Source organism: Macaca thibetana, chromosome 1 (assembly GCF_024542745.1).
Source record: "Macaca thibetana thibetana isolate TM-01 chromosome 1, ASM2454274v1, whole genome shotgun sequence".
NCBI classification, from domain to species: domain Eukaryota; kingdom Metazoa; phylum Chordata; class Mammalia; order Primates; family Cercopithecidae; genus Macaca; species Macaca thibetana.
The window spans coordinates 204741518-204753664 of NC_065578.1; the positions used below are offsets into that span (position 1 = coordinate 204741518).

The 12147-nt window shown below is 40.2% G+C and overlaps 1 protein-coding gene across 2 annotated transcripts in view; it reads right to left on the reverse strand.

Moving 5' to 3' along the window:
- Positions 1 to 12147, reverse strand: part of PCNX2 (pecanex 2) — a 309611-nt gene that overhangs the window by 270566 nt on the left and 26898 nt on the right. For both annotated transcript variants that reach the window (XM_050769598.1, XM_050769591.1), the window contains exons 2-5: positions 5972 to 6177; positions 5091 to 5211; positions 4332 to 4368; positions 1071 to 2387 (exon numbers count right to left, since the gene is read on the reverse strand). In XM_050769598.1, coding sequence (XP_050625555.1) covers positions 1071 to 2387; positions 4332 to 4368; positions 5091 to 5211; positions 5972 to 6177 — 1681 coding nt within the window. The remainder of the gene's footprint in view (positions 1 to 1070; positions 2388 to 4331; positions 4369 to 5090; positions 5212 to 5971; positions 6178 to 12147) is intronic.

The following is a 12147-nucleotide window of genomic DNA, read 5'->3' on the forward strand; positions in this document are numbered from 1 at the left end:
CGGGCGGATCACGAGGTCAGGAGATCGAGACCATCCTGGCTAATACGGTGAAACCCCATCTCTACTAAAAATACAAAAAATTAGCCGGGCGTGGTGGTGCGTGCCTGTAGTCCCAGCTACTCGGAGGCTGAGGCAGGAGAATGGCGTGAACCCAGGAGGTGGAGCTTGCAGTGAGCCGAGATGGTGCCACTGCACTCCAGCCTGGGCGACAAAGTGAGACTCCATCTCAAAAACAAAAAAACAAAAAAACAAAAAAAAGACTGCCTGGAATCAAATCTCAGTTCTAGCACCTCCTGAACTTACTAGACACTTGGGAAGGCAAGTGAAAATTTCTGAGCCTCATTCGAAGAACAGGAAGGATAATGGTATATCCATAACATAAAGTTATATAAAGAGTGAGTTAATATGACAGTAATTGTATAATTTATCATCTAAACTGGGGACTCTTTTGAGAGAGAAAGTCAGTGCTCTTAATAATTATGTTGGCAAAACCGTGTGTAAATGAGGACCCTTCCAGGCAAACCACAAGGTACAGTCACCCTCGTTAACATATGCAAAGTGCTTAGAACACTGCCTGGCATAAATTAAGAGCTGCAGAAGAGTTTGTTATTATTATGAGTACAACATGGGATAATTAGTGAATTCTGTATTTTATAATAAAACTCAGCAGGAAAAGTAGATTCACTTCATAGAAATTTGTCTTACAATCAACTTTCCCAGAAGGCATCTATTTCATAAAGGAAGAAACATCTATTGCGAGTACTTGCCACAGTAGTAAAATATAATTGCTTATTTCCCTGGGAGTAAATAGTCTTGCCTTGTAGAATAGGGAAGCAAAAAAATCATGATAATGCCTTAAGTGTCCTGGTAGAGTAGGACACTATATGTACACATGTTCATCACAGAGCTTAGTCTCGGTAATTCAGCAAATACTGATGACAAAGCCAAGCAACAAACGATTGCCCAAGAGTTGTCCCACTATTTGCAAAATCAAATCACAGAAGGCAAATGGCAAAGAGGCATATTGCCTTCTATGTCATCATCAGAACGGAACTGATGTGGAATCGCACCTTGGAGAAGCCCACTTTCTTCATTCTGCTCTGCTGAGCCATTCAATTGATTGGATGCGGCCATCTTGGAAGTATTGATGGATTCTAACAGGGAGACAAATTCCAGGAAGTTGGACTCATTTGGTATTTGTCCTTCCTTAGCCTCTAGATCAGATTTGGAAGTTGGCATTGTTTTCTCTGTATCATTAACAATTTCTGCGGAACTTTTACTCAAGAAGACATCTGTTCCACTGTCCACACTGAGCACCCGGGCATGCCTCTTTTCATGGCTGGACTTACAAGACAATGGGTCAAGGTTAGTCAGGCCTTCCTTCCCCACCTTAGACTCAGAGGCTGTATCAGGTGTAAGCCGGGACGCTGATTCCCAGGGTTCCCGTGAGGAAGAACTGTGATCCTTGGTGGCACTTCCCCCCTCCCCAGATCCATAGCCAGAACACTGATTGGTGGATACCCTTGCCTTCAGTCTCTCTGGAGTCCTTTCACTTCCATTGCCTTCAGAACAGGGAACACCTCCTCCCCCACCCTCAGGCAGGTCCAGGGTGATCACGGGAATTGAGATCTGCTCGGCATTGGGAGAACTGGCCGCCCCTGGGTTAGTTGGCTCAGCGTCAGACTTTACATCGGTCTTCTCTATGCCAACCACCTTCAGGTGGAGGGAGCTTTCCAAATCTGTCATGGAGTTTGGGGTACTGCTCATCGTGATAACAATTTTTATGGGTTCATGTAGACTCAGTGGGTCTCCGGGTTGAGAAGTATCGATGAGAGTAATAGCCACCTCACTATCTGAGGAGTCCACTTCCTGGTTCAAGGGCAGGTCCACCTGGCAGGAGGTATCCACCTGACAGGATGTGTCTGCTGGCTCCTCCACAGGCTTGGCCACGATGGTGTCACACTGAGGGCAGCTGCTGCTCAGGCTGTCTTGGGGTGACTTGCTTTGTACCCGTTCCCTTACGGAACCCTGGGGACAACTGACAGGTTCTGGAATCAGGACTGAATTTTCACTCCCCCATGGCTGGAAAGAAATGTCTGTTTCTAGTAAGTCATACTGAGACAAAGACAGGTGGGGCAACTTCTTCAAGGGTCCCTTATCCACTAAGCCACCCTCGGATCTGTGGCGCAAAGGAGGCTGCCCCTTGCCTCCTCTTTCCTTTCCTTTACCATTGATGAGAGTTTCTGTGGCAATTGGTTTTACGGGTATTGCTGACTTGGGCATGGTTTCCAGCATGTGTGCTTGACAAGCAGGTAAACTTTCCATTTTGATACCAGGTGAGGTAGATGACACTGGTGCTATGGGATGGTCTTCTGATAGAATGACACCTGAAATGAACGACACATGGCAACTTTATTAGCATTGGAAATGAATGAGTGATGCCCAAGAGCCAGACCTAATGAATGATAACAAAACTAAAACAGCACCAGCAACTAATGGAATTGGATACTTTTTTTTTTTACTTTAAGTTCTGGGATACATGTGCAGAACAGGTATAGATGTGCCATGGTTGTTTGCTGCACCTATCAACCCATCATCTAGGTTTTCAGCCCTGCATGCATTAGGTATTTCTCCTAATGCTCTCCCTCCCCTTGGCCCCCAACCTCCGACAGGCCCTGGTGTGTGATGTTCCCCTCCCTGTGTCCATGCGTTCTCATTGTTCAACTCCCATTTATGAGTGAGAATATGCAGTGTTTGGTTTTCTGTTCCTGTGTTAGTGTGCTGAGGATGACGGTTTCCAACTTCATCCATGCCCTGCAAAGAACATGAACTCATTCTTTTTTATGGCTGCATGGATACTTATTTTTTAAAATAACATTCCCACTGTGAAATTATTCTTGAAATATAACAATAAAATGAATGAAAAGCAATACAGTATAACAACTATATATATAGTGTTTACATTGTATTAGGTATTGTAAGTAATTTAGAGATGATTTAAAGTATACAAGAGGATGTGTGTAGGTTACATGCAAATACTATGCTATTTTATATAAGAGACGTGAGCAACATCCACAGATTTTGGTATCCACGGGGGTGCTGGAACCAAATCCCTTAAAATACTGTAGAACACCACCAACTAAGATGGTGTCTTTTATAAGATTTGACTAAGGAAAAAACAAAATTCTTTGCTTTACTATAGTGTTGCTAAGAAACACTGGATTTACTCGCCAGGTATGGGTTTAAATGCTACCTGTACATTTTACACACTATGACTCAGAATGAAATAATGTACGTAAAACTTCTACTGCAATTCCTAGTACAAGTAAAAAATGGGAAATTATTGTTTTAATAGGAATGGTGAAATTAAAAGGCCAGACCAGATATTCAAAGTACATAAGATGATGAGCTATAGCACACCTAATCTAGAAGAATATGTTTAATATGAAGGAAAAGGTATGTGCTTGTATATATGTGTATAAAACAGACATAAAGTAACCGTTATGAAGCTGTATGTGCAACCAAAATATTAGAACTCTAACTAATGTGAATTTATTTTAGTAGTAATAACACAGAAAAAAATCTGGACAATCCTTTACATATTGTTATAACGGGATACAGCTGAATGATGAAAAAAGAAACTTCATTTTAGGGGTTCAGGGCTATGGTGCTAATTTCAGCTGTTTTCTAGAACAAATTAAATTTTACACCATTTTCAAAACTGAAATAGTGCATAAAATTTGTCTTTGTAGTAGTAGAAAAGAAAATAGAATTGCAGAGAAACAAAGGAATTAATTCAGGCCTCCAAAAGATCTTTTCTAAGCCTTCTGAAGGTAGTCAAAAGATTTAAAAAAAAAAAAAAAAATCTTAGTAAAAACGTAAAACAAAAATTGTTTAAGTTAAAGGAAAGATCCCCCAAAACAAAATTTGTAACTTGAAAGAAAGGTAGATATGCAGAATGCTATACAATTTATCCTGTCATTTTTTGATGTATGTACTATAATACAAATTTTTATATGGATGATAATTTATCATCCATAAAAAAACTTACATGTCTGCTCTTTATAAGTCATATAAAATGAGGCATAGACTGGAGAAATGACAACGAATTATGATCAACAAAATATCACAATTTGAATTAAGACTTGATATACAAATACTGATGAGAAAAAATTAAAATTAAGAGTTAAAGAAACAAAGTCAAAATATAACTATGCAGTCTTAGGTATAGTTCTTATTTTCAGTTAATCCACTGACATTCTGTTTTATAAAAATATTTTTCACTTCACTGAGGATAATGCAGGGATAAAATATGAATGATGACACTTTACCTTTGAGATCTTCTACGGTTTCCTGTGCTGACAACTCCTAACAAATGAAAGAAACAAAAATCAATGGATGACTCAGCTGATCGTCCATTTCCAGACAGTCAGCAATAACTGACCAGTAGTCACTGGTTTTCTAAATGGCATGTAGGGAAGAGACAATACAGTGTTCACTCTCCTTAAGCTTCTATAAAATGGGGACCAGAACGGATACAAATGTATGTAAGTGTGGACATTCAACCAAGACAACTGTACTGTGACAAAGGGAGATTTGCTACTAAGAAAGTAAACAGAGAAGGAATAAGCCACTGCTGACACTATAGCGAATGGAGCTCAATAAAGTAAATCTAGAAAAAAGGTAATTTATTGACTTCCCAGAAAGACAAGTGTGATTTAAAATGGAAAGCAGAGGCGATATCCATTTCAGGTGGAAGGCATTGCAGATATGATGACTTCAATGAATGACAACAGAAAGAAGCAAAGGCCTGCAAATTGGTTCTCTCCCCAGTGTGGCTGACCCAGCAGTGGGGGTGGATGGCAGAGGAGGCCAGAGAGTGTGCTTTGAACACATGACTGGGCATTTATCATATGGTCCCAAGGGCACCCTTCAGGCCATTTCCAGACCCTGGGATGTGATATTCACTGTACACGGGCCAGTGATTACAGCATGCAAGCTACAATCACTGCTGCTGAACACTCGCATTCTAAGTGAGATCAACACCGAAACCACATGAAGAGGGTGAAACAGGAAACAAGACCACTAACCAATGGCCCAGAAGAGTGATGAGAGGTTATGCTTTGCCCTCTGGAGCTGCAGCGGAGGGGAGGCGTGGAGAGGTTTCGACTGGCCTCTTCCTTTTTGCCATTGTGAATCTGCCTATTATTGCTAACCCAACATGAGAAACACAAGAGCAGTGAGTGATATTATCAAACAGAAGCATGACTCTTTTAGTACTAGTCTAAAAACTTATTTTTCCTACAGTCCATTTTGTTATATTCCTTATATATAAATCTTCGTTTGTTGTTTTTAAGAGACAGGGTTTCGCTCTCTCTGGGTAAGCTAGAACTCAGTGGCACGATCATGGCTCACTGCAGCCTCAACCTCCTGGACTCAAGTGATCCTCCCACATCAGCCTCCCAAAATGCAAGTTTACAGGCATGAGCCACCATGTGCAGCAGATAAACCTTATAATAAACATTACTTTTAAATTAGAGGACATGCTATCTTAAGGAGCTGTAAGAAATAATACAAGAATAGTGAAAAGAATGCTAACTCAAAAATTACTCTTAATATTTCAGTTCTATGTAATGTATCACTTTTATATCAACAAACACAAATGCTATTCTTTAAAATACTCTGGCATGTTCTAAGCATTTAAATAACAACATAAAAACAGTGAAGTGAAATTTTTTGCAGTGCTAAGCCTAAGACAAATGAATTCTAGATCATGTGAGAAGGTCATATTGATAGCCAGTTAAACCATCCCGATTATGAATATCAATGTTATGCTTAAGTATATGCTGAAATATAAAAAAAAATGCACATATTTCTATCTGCCTGTACTAGTGATTTCAAAAACAACTGATAAAAAACTTAAGAGCAAAACATTTAAATTTTGAAGTGTCACATTAATTGGAAATATTACCTTGGATTTTTGGGATTAGTTATGTGTTCACCTTTGGCCTCCTTGTCTTTATTTGGCTTTTCTTCCTTTCTGGAGGGCTTTTGCTGAATTACTTCTCCTTTGTCAAACATGAGGTGTAGGCGGTAACTGACTAGTTTGATTATTGTGAAGAATATAGTCACTGCACTGCAGTAGAAAAATACAATGATCACATTTGGAGGAAAAGCCTGAAGAAGGGAAAAGAGAGAGAAAAATCATTTGCTTTTAAGATTTTCTTTCTGTTTTAAATCTGGAAGCATTTTTAGACTATATACTGAATATAAATTAGGCAAGACTTCAGATTTGACTAATTTTGTAAGTTTTCCTGGTTAAAATACTTGAGGAGAAAGACCGGCTTTTTATTTTTTGAAGTCTTTTTTGTTTCTCAGGTTCTGTAGTAGTTGCACTGATAATCAACATTTGATTTGCAGGCAGGAACCCCACAGAACAAAAGACATATTCAAGGAAACCTCTCCTTTTTTTTTTTTTTTTTTTTTTTTTTTTTTAGAGACGTAGTCTCACTCTATCACCCACGTTTGAGAGCAATGGCGTGATCTCGGCTCACTGCAACCTCCGCCTCCCAGGCTCAGACAATTATCTTGCCTCAGCCTCCTGAGTAGCTGGGATTACAGGCATTCGTCACCAAGCCTGGCTAATTTTTGTATTTTTAATAGAGACGGGATTTCATCATGTTGGCCAGGCTGGTCTCAAACTCCTGACCTCAGGTGATCCGCACACCTCGACCTCCCAAAGTGCTGAGATTACAGGTGTGAGCCACCGTACCCAGCCTCCATGTTTGATAAGCTCTTATCTAAGCCCTAATCCAATGCATCTTCCTATGCAGGTCATCTTAAAGGCCAGAGATGCATTTGTTTTCATCAACAAAACACAAAAAGCCTTGTGGAGAACAGAAGGAAAAAGAAGGGAGAAAGGTTAGGGTAACCACTCCGCCACTCCCCTCCTTAAGCTCCCATTGTGATAACACCCGCAGGCCATGGATTTCCCTAGGGTTGTAATGCACACAGGGGACCACAAAAGGGTACTGCTTCCAAAAGGAAGAGGAATATTTCCAGCAGAGACAAACGATCTGAACATGGCGACTATAGTGAGGTTCAGCTCAATTCTATGCAATCCCCTCAAGAAACAAAACAAAAAGAATCACTGGGACCCATGGAGTTGTCCTACTCTGTAGCATCTCCCATATACCTTCCTAATTCTCTCCAGGACCATGGACTATCACACGTTCTCTAGGCCTTCCTAAACTACATTCCAATTCTTTGGGATGGAAAGAGATCCCCAAGTGTCCCAAGGTGATATCCAGGACAGCCTTAATGACTCACGAGACCATTTTATCAATGGACTGTCCTAAAGAATATCGGAAATCCAGTGATCTGTGTAGCCGGTGCTGCAACCTAAACATAGCTAGGCTTGCAGACAGTAGGGCCCAGTCTCCATCTGCGCCTAAGCAGACCCTGTACAGTTTGCCGTGGTCCCATGCAAGAGTCTATCTTCTAGGTTGGACTGTCCCTAAAATGCAATAGCCAAACAAAGAGCACAAAAAAGAAAGAGGAAGATGATCAACAAGTAAAAGATAAAGTCAGAGATTTTCACCATCACTTACTCACTCTTATTACATCATGGGGGGAAAAGTCCACAGATAAATATAAAGCAATAAATAAGTGACAGAATAACTATATAAGACACTATGAGATAGATAATACCTGCTGTCCACTACCTGGCAGCAGATAAGGTTTATATTTACAAAAGGTGTATCTGTAAATATAAACCTTATATTTACATACTAAATACTACTAATAAATTAAAATACTACTAATTTAAATACTGCTCAAATACTACAATACTACTAATAGTATTTAGTAGTATTTAGTAATCTTGTTTATATTTACATACTAAACACTACTAATAAATTAAAATACTACTAATTTAAATACTGCGCAAATACTACAATACTACTAATAGTATTTAGTAGTATTTAGTAATCTTGTTTATATTTACATACTAAATACTACTAATAAATTAAAATACTACTAATTTAAATACTACTCAAATACTACACTACTACTAATAGTATTTAGTAGTATTTAGTAATCTTGTTTATATTTACATACTAAATACTACTAATACTACTAATTGCACACTAAATACTACTAACAGCCCCTATCGCTTTTTCTTAACTATTATGGGTTTTAAAAATTTAAGCTAAATTTAGAGACTTAGTTTGAACAAAAGTGATAAAAGAAGGAAAAAGAGAGCCTGCAGATGTCCATGAGAACAGACTATTGTTATATAAAAATGATATTCAGCCAGGCATAGTGGCTCATGCCTGTAATCTCAGCATTTTGGGAGGCCAAGGCAGAAGGATTGCTTGAGCCCAAGAGTTCAAGAGCAGCCTGGGCAACATAGTGAGACCTGCCCTTCCCCATCTCTACAAAATTTTAAAAATTAGCCAGGTGTGGTGGTGTGCACCTATAGTCCTTGCTACTGGGGAGGCTGAGGTGGGAGGATCTCTTGAACCTAGGAGTTCAAGGTTACAGTGAGCTATAATCACACCACTGTACTCCTGCCTGTGCTACAAAGTGAGACCCTCTCTAAAAAAAAAATGAATTATATTCAAGAGTTTGTTGAATTTTCATGTAACTAGGGCTTCATAGTACTCTAGTCAGCAAGGGTAGCAAAGAGAGTTAGTGCTCACTAAATACTCCATCCTCTCCTCTTCATTTCCTAGCTTCTCTCGCAGCTAGGCTGAGGCCATATGACTAATTTTGGCCAATGGACAATGAGCACAAGTGCTGGCTTAGACAATTATGAGCTAGGTGCCTCCTGCATCCCACTCTTTTCCTCTTTACTTGGTGACCTCAGGAGACACGTTTTCCAGATGATACGTCTATAAGATGATGCAGTTTCTTTCAGACTGGGCACCTGAGTAACTCTGCAGAGCAAGGCCCCTATAAACCCAAGATAAGCCTATAACAGGAATAAGAAGTAAACTTTTGAGCCATTAAACCACTGAGATTTGGAGTTGTGGCTGCTGTGGAAGCTAGCATTACTTAATTAACAACAGGGGGGTCCATTTTCATGAGGAATCTTCCATTCAAATTAGGTTAGAGATAAACTGAGAAAACCCTAAGTTATTGAGAAAAGAATGGAAGAGAAGAAGAGTGAGAGACAAAAAATTGTATAGGACTCTTGGGAAAATTCACTTAGAAAAAAAACTGGCATGCCCCAATATTCAGAGAGATATTATTTTTCAGTTTATCCTCATAAATTTAGGCTACAGTGTAAGCTTGGTTAAAACTGAAATTAAGTGAGGGCAAGAAGTTAGAATTTGAAGTTACCATGAGCACTAGCACCTAGTTGGCAACCCAGGTGAGAACCGGCCCTTGCCTCATCCTCTATAAAGGACCACTTGGCACTCTGTCATATCTGCAGCCCATGGACCTGACCAGACCATAGTGAAAACAGAGATTTTACTGAAAATTTTCTGGAACAAATGTTTTACAGCATGCTATGCATGGTACGTTGTTTCTCCCCAAACTCCCTGATCTAATAATTCCTTTGAAAACCTCTCCCTAGCCAGGTGCAGCGGCATGTGCCTGTAATCCCAACTTCTCAAAAGGCTGAGGCAGGAGGATCTCTTGAGCCCAGGAGTTCAAGACCAGCCTAGACAACATAGAGAGACCCTGTCTTATTAATAATTAATTAATTAATTAATACCTCTCCCTTCAGTAGACCCTCCAAATTGAATCTAGCATCTTTCCAAACACTCCTTTTTTACGCCATGCAATTATGCTCTTCCCAGGCTCCTCCAATACCACATGCCCAGGGACATCCCTGAAAATCACCTGCACGGCCATTTGACTGCAGACATCATTATACTCAGGCAACAGAAGACCTCCAGCTTCTAGTATTTGCTCTCCTTAGAGGTGTGAATGCAGGCAGAGAAAGAGGGTTTAGGAAGGGATTTACCATATATGAGCAGTTATGAATTGTTCCTAAATCTTCACCTTGATGTAAGGTATACTCATGTTTCTGAACAGCAGTTTTCTTGTTCTAAGGGAAATTAAAAGTTCTTATTTCTATGAACTTTTCATTTTAACACATTCTAGTTAACAGTGTGAGGCAACATTTTTCAACATCATATCCTTGGCCAAAGAAAAGTTTTATGCTGTTTCCTGACCCACTATTAGTATAATTAGTATTATAATGACTCATTTGACCAAGGTTTTATGACAAAATTTCATGTAAAACAACATGCTGTTACCAACTAAGCAGTTACAGTTCTTCCCATTGGACCCACCTCTGTCTGTTCCTTCAGGTTCATAGCTCTGGTTTCCTCACAGTCACTGCTCTGTTTTTTTGTTTTTGTTTTTTCTCTCTTTTTTTAAAATTTTTGTGGCCAGGCATGGTAACTCACGCCTGTAATCCCAGCACTTTGGGAGGCCAAGGCGGGCGGATCACCTGAGTTCGCTACCAGCCTGGCCAACATGGTGAAATCCAGTCTACTAAAACTACAAAAATTAGCCAGGCGTGGTGGTGCTTGCTTGAAATCCCAGTTACTCAGGAGGCTGAGGCAGGAGAATCACTTGAACGTGGGAAGCAGAGGTTGCAGTGAGCCAAGATTGCACCATTGCACTGTAGCCTGGGGGACAAGAGTGAAACCCCGCCTCAAAAAACAAAACAAAACAAAACAAAAACAGAAAAAAAAAAAAAAAAAAAAAAAAAACACAACTTTTGCTTTACTGTGGTAAAATATATATAACATAAAATTTACCATCATAACCATTTTAAAATGTAGAGCTCAGGAGTGATAATTACACTTGCCTATGTGCTACTGTCACCACCATCCATCTCCAGAATTTTCATCTTCCCAAACTGAAACTGTACCCATTAAACACCAACTCCCCACTCTCCCCAATCCCGATCCCTTGGAAACCACTGTTCTACTTTCTGTCTCTATGATTCTGACCACTCTAGATACATCATATAATTAGAATCATATAGTACATGACCTTTTGTGACTGGTTTACTTCACTTATCATAATGTGTTCAAGGCTCATCCACGTTGTAGACTGTGTCAGAATTTCCTTCTTTTTTTAAGGCTGAGTAATATTCCACTGTACAGCTAGACCACATTTTGTTTATTCTTTCATCCATTGGTGGACATTTGAGTTGCATCTACCTTTTGACTACTGTGAAAAACACTGTTCTCAACATGGGAGTACACATATCTGAAGCCCTGCTTTCAGTTCTTTTGAATATATACCCCAAAAGAGGAATATCCGGATCACATGATAATTCTATGTTTAATTTTTTTTTTTCCAAGACAGTATTGCTCTGTTGCTCAAGCTGGAGTGCAGTGGCACAATCTTGGCTCACTGCAACCTCTGCATCCCGAGTTGAAGCGATTCTCCTGCCTCAGCCTCATGAGTAGCTGGGACTACAGGCGTGCACCACCAAGCCCAGCTGATTTTTGTATTTTTAGTAGAGATGGGGTTTCACCATGTTGGCCAGGCTGGTAGCGAACTCCTGACCTCAGGTGATCCGCTCGCCTTGGCCTCCTAAAGTGCTGGGGTTACAGGCTTGCGTCACCGTGCCCGGCTTATGTTTAATTTTTGGAGGAACTGCCTCATCATTTTCCACAGCAGTTGCGCTGTGTTACATCACTCTGGTTTTTAACTACAGGCCAATGGGTTATTGCCTCCCATCTCCTGAATGACCTGGAGAGATAAAAAATCTGCCTGAGTGAGGATTAGCTATAAGCAATGCCCATGCCCAGTGAGAATCAACCGCTGCTGAGGGTTTCTGTTTGCAGACATAAAGAAGGACACTCTTGGGGGCTCACCCTTTACTGATGTGTACCTCATAAGAGTTCTTCATCGTTCGGTTTTCACAAGCTAATTTTGAAGAAGTCTTCTGGAAATGAATAGATTCATTGTGCACATGAAGAAGCTGGGTGTAAAGTGGGTCACGCTGCAGCGCTGATGAGCTCACGGAACTCCTCCTTTCTGGAAGTTACCTACCTAGCAACTTCAATGACCTGACTGAGAACCAGAGACTCAGGAGAAAGTAATAAAATCGTGGTCTTCCTGGGCAGTCAGAACACACCACTGTTAGAGGGAAACAATTCCTCCCCATTT